The sequence below is a fragment of the Ruditapes philippinarum genome, unplaced genomic scaffold (genome assembly GCF_026571515.1).
Source record: "Ruditapes philippinarum isolate M1 unplaced genomic scaffold, ASM2657151v2 ctg4752_1_1_1_1, whole genome shotgun sequence".
NCBI classification, from domain to species: Eukaryota; Metazoa; Mollusca; class Bivalvia; order Venerida; family Veneridae; genus Ruditapes; species Ruditapes philippinarum.
This window is the reverse complement of record NW_026864993.1, coordinates 61690-87330: the sequence shown is the minus strand read 5'-3', so window position 1 is coordinate 87330 and position 25641 is coordinate 61690. Positions and strand designations below refer to the sequence as shown.

The following is a 25641-nucleotide window of genomic DNA, read 5'->3' as shown; positions in this document are numbered from 1 at the left end:
ATTAACATACAATCAAATATTAGACAATATGTCGTGTCCGCTCTATCAATCCTATACTAATGGAAGAATTTTCTTCAAACTTTACTCAAATGTTCACCTTAACAAGGTTATGTGCAGAACCCATGTTACCTTTGTGCCAGCTTAAGGTCAAGGTCACACTTGAAGGTCAAAAATTGATAATATTAACATTATCAATATTTGTTAAGGGCATTTCCTAGTAATATATTTTATTGACTACAAAGTTTTAGTACACAGCTGCAATACATATCAGTGTTTTCCTGGACAACATTATCTAAAGGGAAATCTATATAAAAATCTATAAAAAAACTGTCATTATAAATGAGGAAACTCAAAAGGCATCATCTGCTTGAGAGGATAGAGTGCATGACGAGACTCAAGTGGACTGCCGAAGTGCTCAATCTGTTTTAACAGAAACTTATTTTAGCTTTAGCCTTAGACTTAAAATGAAATAGTTTTACATTGTGTTTTCAAATAAGTAAGTATTTCATAAATCCTTCAACTGATTGTTCATATAATATATCATACTAATGTTGACAAAAATGTATTACATACACTTATGAAATGAAAAATGGAAATATTAAATAAACAATTTTTTTGCTTTCATATTTAAAAGTTTATTATCAACCCCTACTGTAATGTTTAAACGAAGACCAATTGCATTTTTCTCAAACTTATTTCTATGAGAAGATTACCTAATAAGATTTTTTTTCTCTCAAAAATATGAGTAAAAATGAATTTAGAAAACAATATCAGGAAGCTATGTTGATAAACAAATGTACAAAACTAAAAAAAGTAATGCCAGCTTCAAACTTATTCTTGTTATAAGTACTTCAAATCAGATATTTATGTCGTTTTTAGATAAAGCTGGTTTCTTTTGCATGACCGTAATTATTATTTTCTAAGGTATCCCACATCAATTTTATATACCTGTACACATACTGTGTATGTTTGTTACCATCTAGACATACCATATTTAGCTTGACTGTTTAAAACAAGAACCGGTTGAACCGGGTGATGCTCCCCGAGAAGGTATTGGACACAGGAACGTATAAAAAATAAACAAAGGCAAACTTCAAAATAAGGCGAGGCAGAGTTTATGTTTTTTGCACTGCACTTCTATTCAATGAGATCTATCTATCTATAAAGTTTCGTGATGATATCTCTTATAGTTAGAGAGTTATGTCCCGGATAAAATTGAAAGTGTAAAAATGAACAAAGGGCAATAACTCCAAAATTAGACAAGGCTATGTTTAGGTTCTTTAGCGTTGCAGTTCTTTCCAATGAGATCTATGTACCTACAAAGTTTCATGTTGATATCTCTAATAGTTTTAGAGTGAGGTCCCGGACAAAAGTAAAAAGTAAAAAAAAAAAAAAAAAAAAAACAACAAAGGACAATAACTTCATAATATGGCAACACAAAATTATGGTTCCTTAACATTGCACTTCTACTCAATGAGATCTGTCTACCTACAAAGTTTCATGTTGATAACTCTTATACGTTTAGAGTTATGTCCCGATACAAAGTTCAAAGTGTAAAAATAAACAAAGGGCAATAATTTAAAAATTAGGACGGCAGAGTTACGGTTCTTGTGCACTGCAAACCTACTTAATGAGATCTATCTATCTGCAAAGTTTCATGTTAATACCTCTTTTCCTTTAAGATATATGTCCCAGACAAAGTTCAAAGTGTAAAAATAAACAAAGGGCAATAATTCAAAAATTAGGCAAAGCAGAGTTACAGTTCTTTTGCACTGCACACTTAATCAGTAAGATCTATCTGCCTACAAAGTTTCATGTTGATACCTCTTGTTGTTTCAAAGATATTTCTCGGACAAGAAAAGCGGACGGACGGACTGACGGACAAAGCGACGACTATATGCTCACCCTTTGGGGAGCATAAAAAAGGTAGTATTTTTAGTCTTAGCGTTGCCGTCAGCAAATGAGTACCTTGATCATAACTTTTTAAGTTCTTGGTGTATTGTCTTAATACTTGGCTACAACAATGTTTGGGACAAGACCTTTCATAAGATCAGACTAACATTGACCTTCATCCATAAATGAGCTGACCTTCAAGGTCAAACGTTCAAATGTTGCTTTTTTCTTGTTATTATTGGCTATAACTTTGTTATTTGTTAGGATTTGTCTTCAAACATGAACATTATAATCTTTTAGGATAGCCCTATAAGGTAACAGGACATACCGTGACCTTCACAGTCATAAATGACCTTGACTTTGAAGGTCAAATTATTGAAATTTTCATTTTTTGATTGTAACTGGCTGTTACTTTGTTATTATTTTATGGATTGACTTCATATTATTACAGAACATTATTTAGGAAAAGACATTCATGTTTATCAAACTGAAATTGACCTTGGCTCTTTAATGACCTTGACCTTGAAGTTTAATTCTTTTGAATTTCCACTGATTTTTGCATAAATTGACTATATACAGTAGACCGTCGTTATCTTGAAGTCATCCGGACCGTCAAAATTACTGAGATCATGAAATGTCAACATTAATGTATAAGGGTTTGAACAGTCAAGGAACTGAATTTTCTAAAGACATTTGCAAAATTATATTTAAGTCAAGTAAACTAAGCATGATGTCTAGATGCCTTTATAGAGCCTAAAATGTCGCTGTCAATATCTAACAAATTTGTTCCATTAGCAAAAAGGTAATTACTAGTGGAAACATGGCAGTCTGTGATAAATACACAAAGTGAAATTCACTCAGTAAAACACCACGAAAACGAAAACGTTGTTTTCAGCTGTGGTCTATCCAGATATCCTTTTGAGTTGGTTATCGGGCCCTCATGGTTGTTCGACCGATTGTTTGATTTTTAGACAATTTGATATTACCATCTACTTCCGACATTTTCCCAAAATGATGTGAAACAATATTACAATGATAATGTTTTTATACTTTCATTCTTTCTTTGACGTTTAAATTCATGATGCATTAAATATAGCGTTCGAATATGTTTGCATAACGGGACACTATTTTTGGACATAATAATCAATCAACACGTTAATTAGATCATATTTCATAAAACAGCTTGACTTGTAACAAACAGTGCTATTGAGCGATGGCAATCTGCTTGAATGTGTTTTTACACCTCTGCGGAGTAGACGAAATAAACTAACATCTACATCTACATTATACTGCTTAACAATCAATTCTGATTATAACTAGCAGGCAATAAAGGATAAAAGCGTGAACATGAACATGGTAAAAATAATTGTTTGGGCTGAAATTTTACTTCGAAATACTGAAAATATCGAAATAAACATACATAGATATAGAAATATATCCAATATTGTTAAAGAAGGAAAAACATTGGGCCTTTCAAAATTTCATTGAGATAACGAAGTATCGAAAAATGAGATGTCGAGATAATGATAGTTGACTGAAAATGAATAAATATTATTGATAGATAATTGCAACCTGGAAATAGACTTGTAATGTTATCTGAGGCTTGAGCTTATCAGTAATAAATGTGGTCAAGATTGTGTTTGCTCCATTCTTTATAGCAAATTGTGGTATTTACAACAGCAGCCGAGTGTATGTTTACCCTCTATAGTCACGTGACTGGCTTGTTGATACAGTGAACCCGCAGAATTTCTCAAATTGACTTGACTAGGGTTCATTTTAGGAATTGTCCTTTAGCAAATTTTGGGATATTAAGATTAAGATTAAAAAAGAGTCAGTTTCAGCTTACTCTAGTGGCAAAAGCTTATCACTTTTAGTTCTGCTCAAATTTTAAGGGCTTCTATGACTTTCAAAGGATAGGAACATCATTGTTGTCACACAAAGCCAAACAAAATGAAAATGATCAAAGTTTGAATTGTGGGTGGGGCACAGAAAATATATTTAAGTACATGTTTATAGTAAATTTTACTAACGTTTTACCCACAGATCTCAATTCCTATTCAATAGTTTGTAAACATATAAATACAAATTTACATGATAATATCATGTTACACTAGAAATTCAATATATTGCATTTAATGCTGTAGTGAAAGGCTTCTATTGTTTAAAACCTTTTTGGGGGTATTCAGGTTTTATAAATATATTTATTATTTGAACGTATGAATAATAATGACATGCATGTATAAAATACGCTTGAAATCTTAATTCATAATAACAGTTGTTTAGAAGAAAACCATGTGATATAGCAGGTTTAAAATATTGATTTACCTCTTGGTTTGTTTTACAAAACTATTTCAAGCGTAGATTGCAATAAAAATAGAACTATCACAATATGTTTGTATAGTATAAATGGGACAATTGTTATGAACCTTATAATGTAGGATATTTATACCCCCGCACAACAAAGTTGTAAGGGGGTATACTGGAACCAGCTTGTCCGGCCGTCCGGCTGTGCGGGCGTCCGTCGTTTTTTTCTTGTCCTTCCAATAACTTAAGATTCTTTTGACCCATAGTCTTCATATTTGGCATGGAGGTTAGTCATGATGAGTAGATGACCCGTATTGATTTTGAGGTCACCAGGTTAAACGTCAAGGTCACAGGGGCCTTGACTTCAAAAAGCGTGTCCGACAAATAACTTTAGAATCCTTTTACCCACAGTCTCACAGTCTTCATATTTAGCATGGAGGTTAATCATGATGAGTAGATGACCCCTATTGATTTTGAGGTCACCAGGTCAAAGGTCAAGGTCAAAGGGACCTTGACTTCAAAAAGCTTGACTGCGCAAAAACTTAAGACTCCTTTGACCCACAGTCTTCATATTTGGCACTGAGGTTAGTCTTGATGAAGAGATGATCCCGATTTATTTTGAGGTCACCAGGTCAAAGGTCAAGGTCACAGGGGTCTTGACTGAAAAAATATTGTCCGCCCAATAACTTAAGAATCCTTTGAACCACAGTCTTCATATTTTCCATGCAGGTTAATCATTATAAGTAGATGACCCCTATTGATTTTGAGGTCACCAGGTCAAAGATCAAGGTCACATGGGCCTTGACTGATGAAAGCTTTTTCGCCCAATACCTTAAGGTTCCTTCGACCCTTATTCTTCATATTTGGCATGGAGGTTAGTCATGATTATTAGATGACCCCCTTTTTGAGGCCACCAGGTCAAAGGTCAAAGTCACAGGGGCCTTGACTTATTAAAGCTTGTCCGCCTTATTACCTAAGAATCCTTTGACCCACAGTCGATGACCCCTATTGATTTTGAGGTCAGTGGGTCAAAGGCCAAGGTCACAGGGGCTTTTATTACAATAATCTTGTCTGCTCAAATGGTCTCATATATTCACCATAAAACACCTCCAGACAAGGCTACATGAATGGGGGGGGGGGGTTATTGAAGTCATTCAATAGCAGTTTCAGTTTAGAGGTCAGTAGGCCAAAGGCAAAGGTCACTTTGATCTTGTCCACAAAAAACTTGTAGAGTACATAACTTAGCAATGCACTGGCTTACTTCCCTCAGATTTGGCTGGGAGGTTGTCCTTGAGCTCTTAATGACTACTGTTGATTCTGAAAATTTGGTATGCGGGGGTATACACGCCATGACTGTGTCAGTTCTAGTTATTATCGCCACAACTAACATCCAATATAATGTGACATCTCAACTAAACTCCAATATTATGTGAAGTATTTATTAATAATCATGCCCCAACTAACGTCTTATATAATGTAACATAAGCATAATCATGCCCCATTTGATGTCCAATATAATGTAACATTTTTAATTTCATGCCCCAATTAACTCCCAATATTATGTAACACATTGATCATCATGCCCCAACTAGAGTCCAATAAAATGTAACATTTAAAGTGTATTTGTGCATGGACACATGTTTTATAATACAATATATGTAAAAACTTTAAAAGTATTGGATATTGTTAAAAATATTTCTCTAATATAGAATTTGACTTTTATATCCCATGCATAAGTATTTTACATATTTAACTGTGAGGGCAAATTAAGTTGGGGCATATGTGTCCAATAGGCACAATTCTAGTTATTTTGTAAAGAGAAAAAATCAACATCCAGGATTCCAATTTTATTGACAAATGCAAAGCAATAAAATGAATTACATAATTACATAAACCACAAGATAAAATATCTTAAAATTTCAAATTCAAAACAATTCAAGGTAAATTCATTTTAAGTATCTCTTTTGAAAGTAACAAAATATCCTACAAGGTGCAACTGGCTGAACTTCTCAAACAAGTTTAAAAAAAATATGTTCAGTAAAAGAACTAAATTAAGGTAGAACAACCCTAATGGGCACTATAAGGAACTGTAAAATTGACAACATAGGACAGTTATATGCCTTAAATCTCACCTGTATGCAAAATTTAAACAAAATTTACCGTGTGGTTTATGAGTTATGGACATTTTTATGAACTAAAACTTTGCCATTAGAAGAGCCTTTTTCAGAAATGAGGGAACTCTAAATAAATTATAATATCATCATTATGAAAAATGTTTTCCTATTGCTCATTGTTAAGAAACAATAAATGACATTCAGGTAACAAATTAAATGAGCAAATTGATTGTTTCTAAACGAAACATTTTTGATATGTATAAAAATGTAACCCTACCCCACCCACTTTAAACACTTATTTGACCATTTCCCTATGTAAAAAGCCTTAATCAAAATATCCTTGAAATTTACCACAATGAGGGGCTATTTTCAAAGTTTGCCTAAATTTTCTTAAATGTATATTGGTTGGTCTTGCAAAATATAAAATACTTTTACCGTGTAGTTTTCATTTTTATTAAGCTTGGAAAATATCTGGTATCATATTTGCTATTAAAATGGGCATTATTTAGCAAAAAAATACCTACAATAATTATATAATTAAAATTAAACACTTTTTTCTTCCATTAGGGATCTGAGAGATTCATAAAAAATGTTAAAAAGAAAAAAAAAGAGAAAAAAAAAGTTGCCCCTTCTGGGGTTTGAACCCACGCCCCCTCAGTTTCTATACACTTGACAGTGATTCTAGCCTATTTGAATACTCTTCAAAGTGGAGATAGTGCATTAGGGGTGTTCTACCTTAAATAAATGAATTACATTCAGCAAAGAATTAATCAGTAGATTGTTCTATAACGAACATGAGATTTAAACACAAAATATGTTTTAACTCTGACTACCTTAGATAAGAAAAATCAAACATCAATGTCAAATAATGATAATTATCTCTCTCATTCAAATTAATGTTCTGGCCCAAAACATACAAGACAATACTTGACAACCCTTGAAAACACTTGGCAATACTTGACAAAACATAAGACAGTTCACTGAACAATAACAACTTACAACATAAACAAGATAATACACATCATTCTTAAATAATGAATGTGACTCTTGAATGATTGAATGTAAATGTACAATGATTCACTACAGTGATAATTATGGTGTTATCTAAAGTGCTTTATATAAACATAGTACAGTGTACATGAATTTCATTATTGATATATAGAGGATATTTGTTTAGTTCAGTGTAAGATCGGAATATATATTTCACCGAGTGAGCACCAAAAGGTATATTTCACGAGTGGCGCAGCCACGAGTGAAATATGACCTTTTGGTGTTCACAAGGTGAAATATATTTCAATCTTACACTAAACTAAACAAATTTTCTTTTTATTACATGCAAAAAAAGATTTAAAAAGACATTAAACCTAATACTGAATGAAAAGCGCGCCAAATAATAATAGAACGTGACGTCATTTGCGACGTCACGTCATTAAGTTGGTATCCAGTACTGTGCATGCTGGTATTTCAGTGAAACAACGTAAGGGGCTTAAATTCAAAACAGTGAAATTATCAAAGTGGTAATTTCACTGTTTCAAACAGTGAAATTACCAGTTTTATATCACTCATATATTTCTATAAACCACCGAAAGCATGTAATAAAATTAAATCTTGTTTATTTGTGTGAAACAGTTTACTAAAGTGAGAAAAAATACTGCATTATATAATAGATATTTCAATATGCATTGTATAATAGATATTTCAATGGAGTATGGAATTTAAATTTGGTGTATTAAAACTATTAGTATTTTACAATTTTGTTTATTTTTTTGTTATGTAAGCATAGATAACCATTTCTTGGTTCTACATCATTTTATATATTTTGATAATATTGTTGTTGTATTACTTATGTAAAGTGTACTGGTTTCAGCACACCAAAATACAGCTTGAGGGTAATATACATTCTCAAGTATAGTTGTCCTGTCTTTACAGTCACCACTTACTTTATATATACATTCAGCCCTGTTATCACTCACAAAGATGGACCCGTCATCTAACAGTGAAATACCGTGTGGTCTTCCAGTGGTTACATATCTTCCTATCATCTCTCCCTGCCAGTTAAACCTTAAAATTTCATTCTCGGCGGTATTAGATACATAGATTGAATGGCTGTTTGTGGTTACATACAATGGGTAATTGAAAATACTGTCACCATTGGAATCTTTCTCAACTGTAATTTTGATATTACCTTTCAAGTCCATGATTTGGAGTTTAGCAGGATTTATAAATGTAACTGCAAGTTTCCCCTGATGATGGCTTATTCCATGGCACTCTCCATTTACTATCAGTTTGTTTTTCAATGAGAGAGAGTTTGAGGAGAAGGAAATGAACTGTATTGTTTGAATGTCTTGTAATGTAACAGCAAGTGTATCTCTGGTCACCATGGTGATATCCAAGGGGTTTGATTCGAGCAGTAGTTGTTTAATTGTTCCACTTTCTATGTCTAGCATTTTAATTGAGTTATTATTGAAATCTGCAACAAATAATTGGTTCTGAGGAGAGACAGTAATACCAGTAATCCAGCAATCCTCTTTATCTGAGGCTGTTTTAACATTGATGTTTCTAGAGGTAGACATTTTCACTGGTAATGCAGCTTTATTCTTTGGTTGAGCTGGTTTCTTTAGTTCCTTTTTTATCAATGTTCCTAATGATTTCTCATTCTGAATGAGTTTTTTGATTGCTTGATTGGATTCAAAAGTGTATTCATCAACATCATTAGTTGTTGGTAGTTGTTTTGTTATATTTTCATTGTGTAATATAAGTTGCTGAGCTATTTTCAATTCAGTAAACAGTTGGTCAGTTTTCTTGTTGTTGCTGTTGAGATGTTTAAGAGTATCAGTTGATGCTTGGAGTGATTTTTTGACGTCATCACATGTTGTTTCTGTTGTTTTCAACTTTTTGTCGTTGTCATGTTGGATTTTTGTTACAATATCTTTAATTTCCTTTTCTAGTTCATCTAATCTTTTGTTCATCTCTCTTCTAAAGTTTTCTATTTCTACTATAGCATCTTTCAGAGAAGTTGTTGATTTAGCAACTCTTTGTTTCAGATCTTTTGTAATCTGGCAGCATTTGTCTGTCAGTTTGTCAATATCTTTTAGAGTTTCTTTGAACTCCATGCTGTCTAAAGTCTGTCCTGATATATCAGGTATGTAGTCCACATGGCAGGATGTTGGTGTGTGTTCAAGGGTCACACAAACGCTACATATAAGTGTATTATGGTCATGACAGTAGAACTTGATAATTTCATTTGTATGTTTAGGACAAGACTTTGTCAAATCAGCTGTCTTTCCACTGGAAGTAGGTTTTAATGACCTACGGAGGTTTTGTTTATGTGGCATGTGATCTTTATCTAGAAGTTGGTGATGGCGTAGTGGTCTTGGTCGTCTGTGAGTGCTAAAGCAAGTTTGACATAAATGTTCCTCGCAATCCACACAGTAACCAAAGGCAGGTAGTCTGATGTCATCTCTGTCACATATTTCACAAAATATGTCAAAATCTTCAGCACCACCTTTAGATAGTGTAGTTGACAGTTCCTGAGATGCGTTTTTACCAGGCACAGCCATAATGTAACCTAGAATAAAACGTTGTTTATAAATGTTCAACACTGGATATTATAAATATATAAATAAATTATAAAAAAATGTATTTTGATTCTAATACTTAATAACCATTAGTGCCTCTTTTCTATATTTTATGACAGCCTTAATTCAGTCCTTCAATTAGAGAAAGACTGCTCACAATATGGCCAAACAGAGTTAACACTAGACACCATTCATGTGTGAAGTTTTGATAAGTTGTCTTGAAAATTTTGACAATTTATATGTATCATTCAAACCTTGTTATTATTAAGTGAATTTACAAAATTTAACTAACATCAGTTTAAATACTAAGATTTATGTCTTGTTTCAAAATAATTACATCATATAAATCTATTTTCTACATATTATTTCTAAGTTGATAAAAAACATAATAAAGTATTAGATCCCTTTCATTTAAGGGGGCAGGGGACATATTCGAATGATGGGCCCGGTCAAATTTTTTAATAACTCAGACATGGTGTTTTGAAGGTACTGATAACTTCTGATATTTCTCTGTCATTGTAATTCTTTCTTGTTTGTGTGTAGGAAATGAGAAGTATGTTTGGGTTTTCACCCGAAACTAAGCATTTTGGTAGCTTTGTATGTATTTCTGACTCTCCGAATGGAGGTGAAAATATTTGGAATTGTGTTTCTGGTCACACTGAAATACAATTTTTTTTCATTTTTAGGTCCCCTGCCCCCTAAGCGATAACAGTCAGGGGGGAGTTACTTCCCTTACCGGATGTGACGTAAATGGGGGATAAAACTACTGTATTCCTAGAAATATTTCGCGCATTTTAAGTTAGCGGTTTTCGCGGTAGGCATGATTCCGCGAATCTTTATAGCCGCGAATATGTCACTTATAACAAATCCGCGAACATTTCTAGCTTCAGCCAAATATAACATAAAAAGTGCAGAAAATTTATTATAATCTACTTACACAAAAAAAACATATAAACACAGGTGCTATAGAAATGTGTAAAGAATAATTTATGTATGTTATTGATACTAGTTTGCACGCTGAAAAACAAAATATCAATTATTAGTAATTATCATGCTTATTGACGTTATTTGCTAGTCACAGAGTTGACAAACGCATTTACAGTTTGCGAACATTGAATGACTTGGATTTTATTTGCTTGGAGTAGGTGTAATCCTTTGTTAAAAGTACAAAAGCGATAAAGTGCTACATTGATAAACAGCTGTTATGTTGTTATAATGAAAGCGATGTACAGTCCGATAATGTGTAAAAAAAAAGTATCGACATTGTGAAGATAAAGTCAGTTAGGAGTCAATGAGAATAAAAGCTAACGGGTCTGACTAAATCTTACTTAATAACATAATGAAAAAGGTAAGGAAATATGAAAGTGTTCACGGAACAACCGTCCTTGTTCAACTAGTCCTTACATGAAAAAGAATCGATTAAGTTGCGCTTTAGGCGCGACTTGTCAAAAAAATAAAATAATTAAAAGAACCCAACAGGCAAGGTCATGCATTGAAAACGTAGCCTCTAAAAACTGTAATTTATGCCGTAGCAACTTAATATTCGCGGAATTCGCGGTTACTACATATCCGCGAAAGTTTGTCTCCGCGAAAATGCCGACGTTGTGAAAAACGCGAAATATTGTATCCGCGAACATTTCTAGGAATACAGTATTCCGGCCGCATAGAATGTTTGCTTATTGAAAAGTTAAATGCGTAAATACTGATCTTTCTATTATGATTATATCATGTAAAGATTTACGCATGTATACATAAATTCAATATCAAGGCAATAGAAAAAATTACAAAAGCAAAGATTGAGATTATTTCTCGCTACGGCCGAGTGAAACAGCGAAATTTCAAAGCGAATATATTTATGGGACTCTATATTTATTAGATCTAGATTTTTCTCTAATGCCAGGATAAAAAGCTAGTAAGTAAATCAAATTTTAATATTTTATAAACACCTATACACACTGAAATTGCCTATTATTAATCTAAATGGCCATTTTTTAGTTTTTATTTTCTGTCATTTAGAAAATTACGGCGTATTTGTGATACACATGAAAATAAGATTGCCAATGTCTTTTAATGATTGTTTTCAAGGTTTAAGGTAGTACACCCCTAATGCACTGTCTCCACTTTGAAGAGTATTCAAATAGGCTAAAATCACTGTAAAGTGTATTGAAACTGAGGGGGCGTGGGTTCAAACCCCAAAAGGGGCAATTTTTTTTCTTTCTTTTTTCTATTTAACATTTTTTATTGATCTCTCAGACCCCCTATGGAAGAAAAAAAGTGTTTTATTTTAATTATATAATTATTGTAGGTATTTAATTATTAAATAATGCCAAATTTAATAGCAAATATGATACCAGATATTTTCAAAGTTTAATAAAATAAAAACTAAACGGTATAAGTATTTTATATTTTGCAAGACCAACCAATATACATTAAAGAAAATTTAGGCAAACTTTGAAAATAGCCCCTCATTTGGGAAAATTTAAGGGATATTTTAAATAAGGCTTTTTACATAGGGAAATGGTCAAATTAGTGTTAAAAGTGGGTGGGGTAGGGTTACATTTTTATACATATTAAAAACATTTCGTTTAAAAACAATCATTTTGCTGGTTTAATTTGTTACCTAAATGTCATTATTTATTTCTTAACAATGAGCAAAAGGAAAACATTTTTCATAATGATGATATTATAGATTATTCCTCATTTCTGAAAAAATCCCTTCTAATGGCAAAGTTTTAGTTCATAAAAATGTCCATATCTCATAAACCACACGGTAAATTTTGTTTAAATTTTGCATACAGGTGAGATTTAAGGCATATAACTGTCCTATGTTGTCAAAAGAACGAAAACCATGTGGCATTGACTTTCGCAACAGACGATAATAAGATAATTTTGATATTAAAAATCTATTCTTATGGTTATAAAAATAAAGACCTTTTCTCATTGATAAATAGATGTATATATTTAAGCGCCACTGGGCCGTAACATATTAATTAACAGGGTGCATATGTTGTATATACAAGCGGCACTTGGCTGTGATATCATACATCACCAGGGTGCATTTTTTAGAGTTATAACATTACATCAGATTACCTCACTTTTGTTAGTTGTCAAAATATTTATGGTCCGAATTTTGTTATGGATCACCCTAGGGACTTTTTAGGTCATGCCTTACCGATTTGAGAGTCAAAAAACTCCTTCAGAATGAGAAATCATTAGGAACTGGCACAGTCAAAAATACGTAAAATTATAATTCAGTTGATAACGAATTTCTGTGAACGGGTTTCACAACTTGTTTGTTTTTTGTTGTTTTTTGTGATCCTTTTTAAATATTTGATAAGCAGAGTATGAATTAAAAAAGTATCAAGTTGAAAATATTTGTTTACCAGCTTAAATACTTACATTTAGCTCCATGGTGTGATGACCGATTTTTTGAGAGTGCATTTTTTGCCGACACAAATAGTATATACAGTCATGTATATTCAAAAGAATTTTTACTTTGTATGCCTTTACATTTTTTTTGAAATAACATAGATTTGTATTGTTGTTTTTCTCTGTCTTAGTAACGCTTAAATCAAAATGGTTTTAATAAACAAGTATCTTGCAATTAATTATTACGCAGCCGTTTTTCGAAATTACAGAATCCTTGTAAACATTTTTGAAACTCAAAATATCTTTTGGGTATTGTATATTAGCAGAGACATAGATACATTATCTATATCTCTGGTATTAGCAAGTTAATTAGTACGATTTAACTGCCTGGTAAAATTTTCATTATTAAGAATCTAACGAAAATGGTAATCATGATCAGTTACCCAGCAATATGGTCTACTATTAAAACAAATCGTTAACCTTATTATAGTAAACATTTTTATTCATTTCACCATCCTTTTTATGTAATATCTTATTCAATTACACAAAATTTTGGCAATTTCAATTTACCATCTTACAAGAGAAACGATTAAGATCTTTATATTCATCTATTATTGTACTTAATCGTATCGGCATTGTCCACCGTATCCCCCAATGACGTCATCCAAGGGCGATAACTTGAATACAGTCTTAAATGAAAGGGTCTATAGGGTGGGTACATACATATAAATGAATTTAACGAGCAGTATAGAGGACATTGAAAAACGCTTGTCTAGAACAAAATTTCTACATGCAAAGGGGAATTTTAAATTTTGGTAACTTGGTAAAAATGTTCACCATTGTGAGGCAGAGTGTCAGACGCAAAATTAAGGTCCCTGAGGCTAAGGTTATAGTGGACACAAAATTTTGAAATTAGTACATTATGAGTAAGTAATGTTGACCTTGGCTTGAGGATGGTGAAGTCAAGCCTACGCTCTGCACGGTTAAAGTTTCTACCAAGTAGTTTCAATTTCCTTCCTCCGGTTTAAAAGATACAGACTGTACACGAAAACTCCTATAAAAGTCTGTATAAATCAAGTATTCTCCGGGGCGTGGCCAATTTGATATAAGGAAGCATTGAGCTGCTTATAGCATACCGTCTCATTATAAGTAATATTTCTGCCAAAATTTTTATTTCTCTCTATCCGTTCAAAAGATACAGAGCAAACATAATATTTTGAAATTAATACATTATGACTAACTGTGACCTTGTCCTTGACATTAGAAAGGTCAAAACCTTTGCACTGCATATTGTCTTAATATTGTTAATATTTCTGCCAATTTAGTGATTTCAATTTCCTTAAATTTCATTCTATTGGTTCAAAAGATACAGACTGGACACAAAAAAAATGCTTACAGTATAGAGGTCATTGATGGACATGGTTTGTAGTTTTGGCTTCATGGTCCCAAACTTAAGTAACTTAGTCATACACCTAGGGTCAAAATTGCCAGCCCTTAAGTTTATATATGCTTTTACAGGAACATGTTCTTTAAAGCCTTATTTTATAAAACTGCAATGCCCAAAGTTTTGATATTTGGCACGTATCATTGCCAAGAAGACCTCTACAAGAGTTATATACGCATATCCCATAGGTCAAATTCAATTGGTTCCATCCTAGTGTTTACTTTATTGAAATAGACTTGTACAACAAAATAATCTTAAAATGTTCTCAAAAACTACAATGCCTAGGGTTTAAATATTTGACATGTCCTCTATAAATCATGTCACAGGGGTAAAAAAATTGACCCTGTTCCAGGAGTCACTTACTTTATAAAGACTTATACTTCTCTTGTGAATCTTCAATTCCAAGATCTTAGATATTTGGCATGTAGCATTACCAAGTGGATCTACACATTAGTTGTAATAGTCAAAAATTGCCCTGCAATGGGGTTTACTAAGTTTACATAGATCTGTGTAGTAAACATGTCTTAAACATATTCTTCCCCCCTGAAATTACAATGCCCAGAGCAGTGTAGAATTCTACACAATGATGTAAACCATGCCCATGGGCTCAAATTTAGCACAGAATCGGCCACGGGGTCACTTGATTTATATTATTACTTGTATAGGAGGAAAAACATTCAAGCCTGCTTTTGTAAAATTTCAATGCCAATAGCGATAATAATTGTCATCAAGCATTTCTAAGCCTTTTTGTTATAGTTTGGGCTGGTCTAAAAATACTTCATAAATTTCATTAAATTTTTAAACATAATATACGAGGGGTGTTCCAGAATTACGTGGACTTTTGCTGTAACTCAAAAACTACTTAAAATAAAAACAAACAAAATTAACATGAACAAAATGCAACTTTATTGCATTAGTACAAAAAAATTTCAAGTTGTCCGGCAACCGCAGATCAGTGTCTTGGGCCAGGGTAATGAGACAAGGGGTAGCGGGTGCGGGGGCAGTCCATTCCGACGTTACGGGACGTCATTCGGTGGCGTCGCTAGTTGTTAATAAATGCGTGTGTCGAATGTCAGTTTTTCTCAACATAGTCGCCGCCTAACTCAATACACTATGGGTGTCCGATATATCCACTGGTCGTAAACCGCCTGTATAATAATAATAAAGCATACTAATAACTTTTGTTATAATTGTGATAATAGTGTTAAAGACGACGGTGAAAATGCTGACGCCGTATTATTATTATTATTATTTATCATTATTATTTTTATTATTATTATTATTATTCTTTTTATTATTATTATTATAAATTATTATTGTGGAGTTTATTTTGTACGGGCAAGACAAGTGCGTTAACAAGGGAAAATAACCTATCATCCGCACTGCTTAACTATAGCAGTTTGAGTTTCACTTTCTTAAAAGCTGAAGCGGATAAACTTGCGTTTAAAATAATATAATTGTGATTAGCTTAATTTTTGAAAATCATTTTTTTTAAACACAAAATTATAGCTTTACCCTTGAATGGTACTTCAGCATTGACCTTGGTGTAACGCCTGTCCCGATCTATGACGTTCCTTTGACTTCCTTAATTGACGCGCCATCAACGTTGACTTTCTCCCACGCCCTTGTCTTCTCAAAATGTCCTCTCGGTCGTCTCGAAACGCTTATGCCACTTGAAAACGAGTGATCGACAAACAGGGAGGTCTCACTTTTGAAGTATCCTCAACTTTCCTGCGTCGTGTTGGCGTCTCCCAAAAATTAACACAAACTTGATGATAGTCCGATGTGCGCGTAATCCGTGGACGTCATTTTTTGTTAAATATCCAAAGAGCAACGGTTGTCAGTTCTCCGCTGGTAAACAATAACGGAAACAGCCATGTCGTCAAAATTTCAAACGAACGTTCAATGAACGTCACTGCATATGCCTTACGACGTCGCGCCATTTTTTACGTAAAATACGCAAGCATATACGAAAGTAAAGACAACTTATTAATACAAAATATTGGACTGCCCCGCCCTGCGCATACTGCGTTACTATAGCGACGTAAAATATAGAGAAGCAATATTAGAAATTTAAAAATAATGGAAATATTTATTAAGGATATGTTAAAGGTATTTTGAATAAATTTGCTAAAAATGCATTAAAAATAAAAAAGGTAAAGCAAAAGTCCACGTAATTCTGGGACACCCCTGGTATATTGAGTAAATTGACTCACCAGTAATTTATACTGCTCACTAGGCTATTGAAAAAAAGTATTTCCTTCTTTAATTTCCTATCTGACTAGTCACTTTCCTTCTATTCACTGCTATGTATTTTACCTGTGTATAAACTTTAATTTTACCAGTAAGTATCATCTTACAATAGATGATTGTACCTTAAACAGAAACTAATATACTACATTTAATGTAGTATTTTTGGGCTATTATTCCTTTTAAGCTCGACTATACGAAGTATATGGAAAGCTGTCCAACTTGTATCGGCGTCCGCGTCCAGATTTCAGATAAAAGTTTTAGTGCAACTAAAACTTTTTCTTTTCACAAGGTTTCAACTTCACTGCGTTCGTCATCCGTCCGTAAACTTTAAATTAAAACGACATCTCCTCATAAACCACTTTCCAAACCACAAAGCTAATTTCATCGCAACTTCAATTCACAGGAATGTTCCTTTGGTGATCACCTTAAAAAAATTGTTCAAAGAATTTGATTCCATGCAGAACTGTGGTTGCCATGGCAACATAAAGAAAAAAACTTAAAAATGTTCTTACTAAAAAACCAAGAAGCTAGAGCTTAGATATTTAGCATGAAACATGTTCTTGTGGGTGTCTACCAGGTTTGTTCGAATAAAAATTCAAAATTGGCCCTGCCCCAGGGGTCATTGATTTTCCTTATATGTATAGAGTAAAATCAAAAAAATCTTATGGTAAAAAAGCCAAAGACGTATTATATATATATAATACTATTATTTATATATTTAGCACAAAACATCTGCCAGTTGGTGTCTATTAAAGAAGTTTATGGGAGTTTTAGCTCGAGTATACGAAGTATATGAAGAACTGTCCTACTCGCCCCGGCGTCGGCGTCCGCATCCAGATTTTAGTTTAAAGTTTTGGTGCAGTAAAATATTTTTCACTATAACTTGTCATTTCTTAAGTTATCAAGTTTTACCTTCAAATATATGTTTTTTATCATCAACAACATCTATGTGTTAAGCTTTATTTCTTAAGGAATCAACTTCAAACTTCAAATTTATGTTTCTTATCATCAACCACATCTTATGTGTCAAGGTTCTTAACTCTAGCACCAATATTTTCAGATTTATCTCCCCTAGAACTTAGAAATTTCCTTAGAAAATACATTTTTTTCTGTAACTACTTTATTTCTTAAGGGATTTAACTTCATACTTCAAATATATGTACCTTATCATCAACCATATCTTATGTGACAAGGTTCATAACTCTTGCATCGATATTTTCAGATTTATCTTCCCTTGAACTTAGAATTTTCCTTTAAAAAAGTTATTTTTTAATGTCACTTATTTATTTGTTAAGGGATCAACTTCATACTACAAATATATGTACCTTATCATTAACCACATTTTATGTGACAAGGTTCACAACTCTAGCACCAATATTGCAAGAATTACCTCCCCATAAACTTAGATTTTTTTACTTGAAAAATATTATTTTTTTCTATATTTTTTTAGTTTTAAAGGTATCTACCTCAAACTTCAAATACTTATTCCTTATCATCAATTACATTTTATGTGACAAGGTTCATAACTATTGAAGCAATATTTACAGATAAATCTCTCTTTGAACTTAGGATTTTCTTTATGAAACATTATAACTGCTTTACTTTTTTATCTACTTCAAACTTCAAAAATATTTTTCTTATCATTTCACACATGTTGTGTGACAAGGTTCATAACACTTGCGTGACTTTTTCCAAAATTATTGCACTTGATTTTGGAATTTACGTTAACAATGTTATTTTTTACAATAACTTAAAACATAATTATACATAATTGATTTTTCTTTCATAGTTTTGTCTTCCTTACTGCGTCCAGTATTTTATTGTCGAGCTTCGCTGTCTTCTGTGACAGCTCTTGTTCTATATACTAATAGGCAAAATTTAAACTCTGCAATAGAATTTCATAAAACTTGGCATGTTGTTATAATATATATTAAGTGAAAAATGGGGTCACCGCCATGCTCATTAACTTATTGAGTTATTTGCCCCTGAATTGAACCTTTTTGCCTAAATCAAGGACTGATAGTTCACAATCAAGGTAAACAATACTTTTTTGTCGCTTATTTTATAAAGTGTACTTCAGGTTGAGTCAATGTGGAAAATTTCAATAAAGAAAAACAAGTGGATTGGCTTTTTCTCTTCTTTTCTTAACCTGTGACTATTTTTCTTAAAATATAGCAAATTTTTAAAGAATATTAAGTCACTTTATTCAAACTGAAATACTTTAACGTAAATTAGATATGGTATAACCTGTAATTATGTATTGTGATAAAAAAAACATAACCAGAAGTAAAAACACTATTTTAAAGATAAACGTATAAGTTATCTGCCCTTGAAATGACCTCGAATAAGTAAAATATTCTGAATCAGGGGAGATAACTCAGAAGTCAGAACGGTGACACCCAAATTTGTTTCGCTTAACATGTTTTATTATTATATTCTAACAACATGTCAAGTTTAAAGAAATTCTATTGAACAGTTTTAATTTTGCCTGTATGTTTATATGGAAACTCCTGAGTGTCTTCCAAGTTTGTTCAAATTAAATCCCTCGGGTCAAAATTTGCCATGACCCAGGGGGTCATTGATTTTTCTTTTATGTTTATAGTAAAAGGGAAAAAAAATCTTCACCTAAAAAAAGAAAAAGCTTGAGCTAAAATATTTAGCATGAAGCATCTTTTTAGTGGGCGTCTACCGAGTCAGTTCAAATAAACTTTCAAGGATGAATATTGACCCCGCCCCAAGGGGTCATTGATTTTCCTTAAATGTATACAGGAAAAAAATCTTCTAAAAAAGCTAGGGATTAGGTATTTGGCATGTAAGGGTTTACCAAATTTGTTCAAATAAAAGCCCTTTGGTATAAATTGGCCAGCCCTAGGGGGTCATGGGTAATTTTCCTTATAATTTCATGCATATTGAAAAACAAAAAAAAACTTCATCTTAAACAACTGAAAGAGCTAGAACGTAAATATTTAGCATTAAACATCTTTTGGTGTCTACCAAATTTGTTCAAATGAAAACCAAGGGGTAAAAATTTGCCAGCCCCAGGGAGTCATTGGTTTTCCTTATTTTTATTTAGTAGAAACAAAAACGTCTTCTATTATACTATACAGCCTTTAGCTTAGATAATTGGTATAAAACATGTTCTGGTGGACGGCTATAAAAATTGTTCAAATTAGTGCCCTTAAAATTACCCCGCCCGTGGGGAACATAAATTTGTCTAACATAAATATAAATCTACAAGAGTTTTCATAGAACTAGTGACTTCATAGCAGCTATTTACTTTTCATAGTAAACTGTAAATTTTCAAAGCAAATACTAAATAATGCCCTGCATATATAAGAAATAAGAAGATCTGAACATTAGTCAGATTGATTTTCAAAGCAACTAACAATTATTAACTTTCCACAGCAACAAGTTAATGTACTTTTGATTTTCATAGTAGGCACTGACTTCTAATGAAACCATTTATTTTGTGTAGCAAACAGTGACATATTTTGGAACTTTTATTATCCCCCGCCGAAAGGCGGTGAAGGATATAGAAATAGTCTCCGTCTGTCCGTCCTTCCGTCCATCCGCACTCACAGGACAGTAATTATGTGGCTAGAGGGACAATAGGTAACTGTTCTTTCTCTTTGTTGTCATTCATTCCGTAATGCTTTTATTCGGTTATTTTCTTTTGTGTGGCTAAAAAGAACAATAGAGAGAACAATAGAGTAGCCCCATTATTACTTTCCTGTTAGAACGTCCGTTCTTCAGTCTAGCATTTTTGTCCGGAGCATATCTCAAAAAGTGTTTTAGGTATCAACTTGAAACTTCATAGGTGGTTAGATCATATTGATTGTAATGGTTTATATTAAGACGCAAGCAAAATTTGGACATTAGACCTTGAAGGTCAAGGTCATTTACAGATAAAGATCAAGGTTAGTGTGGTCTACTGAAAGGTCTTGTCCAAAGGGTTTTTGTGGCCATGTATGACAATACACCAAGAACTTAAAAAGTTAAGATCTAGGTTCAAGGTTAGCGTGGTCTACTGAAAGGTCTTGTCCAAAGGGTTTTTGTGGCCATGTATGACAATACACCAAAAACTTAAAAAGTTAAGATCTAGGTTCAAGTTTGCGGACAGCAACGCCGCCAGGACTATAAAAAAAAGTCAAGCTAAAAAGAGGGCCATGATGACCCTATTATTGCTCACCTGAATATAAATATTCTCCATGACAAGAAACAAGTAATAATATAAACCATTACTATTACTATTTTCGGCGGGGGAAAATAAAAGTTCCACACACACACATATATATTCAGAATTCATAGTCAAAACTAATGTGACAGACAGACCGATTAAATTTATAAAAAGGATACATTAAGATTTGTTCAAACATTTCTTTGTTTGCTTTTAGAAAAAAGTAAAAAGTCGAGCGTTGTCCCCGCCAGGCGGTGGCTCTTTTTTGTATTCATGTTGTATAAATGGATTGATTATTGAAACGTCTGAATAAAGAATGAATTAAGCGCTCGTAGATAATTAAGAGTTGAAATCTTATAACATAAAAACAGTAATTTTGAACAAAATACCAATGATATAGCAGGTTTAAAATATTGATTTTATAGGTCATGGTTTTACCAAACTATTTCAATTTAAATCAGTTATTGTAAATTTCAATCAAAATAGAAGTATAATACTTACGATATTTTTGTGTTATATTAATGGGACAATTTAAAAAAAATGACATTTAAAAAGATCATTTATCTTGATTTTGTTTGTTTGGCTGTTTGGGTAGTTATGAGTTACTGTTAGGTGCAAACTAAAGAAAGGGGAATGGTGGTCTAGTGGTTATGGTGTGTTATAACGTCTGCAGAGTCCCGAGGAACGGTTGGTGCCCGAGCCCGGTAGGGCGAGGGCTCCAACAGTTCTGAGGGACTCTGCAGATTTTATAACACGAAATAAACGTGCGTTGACGCTATTATAGCTTAAAATTTTTAAACAGACTCGTGATGTATAGTTAATACAAAACACAATTACATTAAACTCTTGTGCTTGGACGGTATTTATCCAATTCTACATGTTTTACGTATGCGTTTTATTTTTCCGTGGCTAACAACTTAGAAAATTCGCAGAACCGAACGAAATTTTGAATTTTAATTGATTTAACAAAGCTTGACATTGGAGATTTATTATCTCAAGAAAAAAACAACGTTACATTACTCTACCCTCTACCCAAGACAAAACATGACCCTCAGAAATTCTTAGAATGATTTCAGATTGACGGAAGAAAAAAGATCAGTGACATCAGAATCGTTTTTTTTTCAAGCAAACAAGTTTATAAAAAAAAAAATCAGACACTAAGCATTATTCTCTCAAAGAAATATAAAGAGCATTTATCAACATTAATATAAATAAAACAACATTTTCTCATATTCAATTTTTGTTATCTAGTTTTGTAAGTTAATCGGAGTGTAAAACTGAATGACAGGTTCTGTATTTGTTTACATTGACAACTGTCCGTTTCTTAGAAAGGGCGACAACCAAGATTAGCAGCGATGTCTATGCGCCGTATTTCCGGCATAGTTACTTGAATGCTGCTCGTCGTTATATGCGATTGGGGACATCGAATCAATAATTTCAATATAACAAAAGCGCATGACTCTTTGGCAAACAGGCCATATCGTCAATTTTTTGTTTGTTTACTGGGCACTGTATGTATTGCGCATAGGTGAAACCGGGCTATAACAAGAGCGCGTGACTATGTTAACACATGGGTTTGGTCCCGTTATAACATGGGCAAAATAGGGGAAAATAGCCGATTTTATGCTATAATTATTATAATTATATATATACATATATAGTAAAAACTTAAAAAATCTTCTTGTGAAAATCCAAAAGAGCTAGAGCTAAGATATTTGGCATAAAACATGTTCTGGTGGATGTCTACTAAGTTTGTTCATATAAAACCCCTTGGGTAAAAATTCTCATTAAAATTATTATTAATAATAATGTTAACACGGAAATGCTTTTTATCATGTTTTATTGAAGTTTTTAAAGTTAACCTACGTCGGAATTTTGAGGAAAGTTTATAAGATGAGGAGTTTGAAGTAAGTATCTATAAAGTATATTCTTATAGAATTAATTAAAGGGATACTTAGACAAATGAATGACAAAAATAGTTAACTGATGTTATTTACTCAAATAATGCTAAAATGTCATTCTCTAAAGTCCTAGCATAAATTTCTGTATAAATATACTATATATTTTGGGTTTGAAGCGTAATTATCTGTCCATATATTAAACGAAATTAATTAAGACGCCGACAGAGTCACCGAGTAGTTTTAAAACAAATCATATAACTGGAAAACCCTCATGAAATTACAATTACAGATATTATGGATATTGTTAGATTAAAATAAGTATTAGTCATTCATTTGACAGATACTTAAACGTTTTCATAGTTCTCTATAACAGCTATTTTGAATTCTAAATGCTATAACCTGACCTAAGTGGGTCAAGTCGGGAAACCACAATTTTATTCATTATAAAGAGGTAGGTTTTGTTCCTCTGACTGCTTAGTGTTTTCATCTCGAGGACTTTTATAGAACATTGAAAGAAAATTCAAATCGTAGAAATGAAACTTTTGCCTGTGTCTCCCTACACTTAAGAATTGAAAAGCATTAACTAGTGCCATATGTTACCTATTCAGGTGATATCGTGATTTTTTTTACCGTAATTATAAAGATCGTTGCTTTAATAAAGTTCAAATGCGCTGTTTTTACCTCTATCTTCAATGTACATTATGCGCAATGGTTGAGTTCAATTGACTATATATATTTAAAAAGATGGACTATTATAATGGCCATTGAACAATAGTTGATTATGAAAATTGCCAAGGATAAAATATGATTAATAGCCTGAAATATAAAAGGCCGGCCCACTCTTTTTATCAAAGAAACTTTAACGACATATTCCGAAGGATATCTATAGAAATTATCGTGATTCATGTGGGTTATTGATTATTCAAATGGACTTTTATCTATAATTTAAAATTGAAACCTATTATGGAAAACCCAAGTTGTTTTGACTTGACCTTTTCAGTCACCATTTATATTTGGATAGTCATAATGTCACTTTAATTTATGTTTAACTATTGGTCTTTTTTTTGTTATTTGATAGGTAATGAGGGTACACGGCGTAATGTTGCCACACGTGACACTGAAAAAATGTTTGACCTTCAATCAGAATGTCAGTTTGCCTCTTTTTTTCTCACCAGATGGGCTGAATATACTTTTTAACCCTGCGTTAAATCCAGACTGCCTACAACAACTTAATTTCCTGAACGACGGAGGTCAAACGATTGGTTCAGTCGGTAAAGGGACCTGACGCTGTGCTGTCGATTGTAGACTGGACATTTCAGAATCAAGTTAATCAGACTCCTGCGAGTAATGAAAATCTAGAAGTTGTCGAGAAATTCAAATAGGAGTATTATTTAGTAAAAGTGGTAGTTTCTTTAAAGCGAAGACTTAGGGCTTTCTTAAGGTATTCTGTTTTTCACTATTTCATTATCACATCCGTGTTATTTGTGCCGTGTGGCGGCTGTAAAAAGTCTCCCCGAACATTTAATCAATGATGTTTTATTTTCGATCCTTGAAAATCGTTCAGCACTACATTATTGTTGTGAATACATTTTACATGGTATTTTTAGTTTCTTGTATTTGGCCTTTATCAATTTGGGTGGTTCTAGTATTCCTACTTGAATACTGTATAATCACCCTTAGGATATGTTGCCTGCTTTTTAAATTTGTCTTTTGACGTCTTGTATGTGATATGCAGGCTTCATAACCTCAGATCCTCTTACAAAATTCCATTTTATTCACGTCCGCCTATTGTTTTCTCGTTTAGAGCACACGCATTTTTTTCCTTTGGGACCATACGTCGCGTTTCATGGCATGACACTACTGTCTCACATTTAAGGTTCAATGATGACTGCCGTATGAACACATCTGTGGATGTTTGTAAATTCAAAATTTCACCACTTAAGTGTTTTAATGTTGAATTCTGCTTAAGCCGGTGCTAGGGGGCGTGGACGGTAACTTGCAATTTCCGTTACCGTCCATGAACGGGCTCAATCAAACCGAGCCTGCAACATTTTACAATTTGCCGTGTTGGGCTTTCTTTAGGTTTCTTTTTTCAGTATTTTATATAGCTAACCGAACAATAAATGCCTTGTATTGTTTAATTGAAAAAAAAACAACAAAACTTCAATTACCTTTGAATATGTAAATAGATTTGTTTGACAAACTTGTAAAACCAATTTTACTATACGGTTGTGAATGCTTGGGATATGGTAATAACAGTATACTTGAAAAGCAACAATTGAAATATCTTAAATATATATTAGGCCTTAAATCCAGTACACCAAATTGTATTTTAAACGTCGAATGTGGTGTTAAACCAATTTCTATTTATATTGATTTTAGAATAATTAATCTTTGGTGTGATCTAGTTGTACATAATGAATTAAAACTATCTAGCACACTTAATCTAATTGCTCTTAAAACTTATAAAACAAGTAGTTATGGTAATAGACAGACATTTCTGTGCTTTAAGAATATTAAATATATATACTTGTCAAATGTGGAAACCCCAATCTATGGACATATCAGATGTTTCCGTGTCATAAGCGGTTGCTAATGTGAAGCAAAA

The 25641-nt window shown here is 32.7% G+C and overlaps 1 protein-coding gene across 1 annotated transcript; it reads right to left on the bottom strand.

Annotated features, from left to right (window-relative positions):
• Window positions 1–6081: 6081 nt before the first annotated feature.
• LOC132727504 (E3 ubiquitin-protein ligase TRIM71-like) lies at window positions 6082–17004 on the bottom strand. The gene is made up of 2 exons (XM_060713037.1): window positions 16919–17004; window positions 6082–9879 (listed from the first exon to the last, which is right to left on the bottom strand). The coding sequence occupies exon 2, from the start codon at window positions 9869–9871 to the stop codon at window positions 8117–8119; it is 1755 nt and encodes a 584-aa protein (XP_060569020.1). The 5' UTR covers window positions 9872–9879; window positions 16919–17004; the 3' UTR covers window positions 6082–8116.
• Between the last annotated feature and the right edge of the window lie 8637 nt (window positions 17005–25641).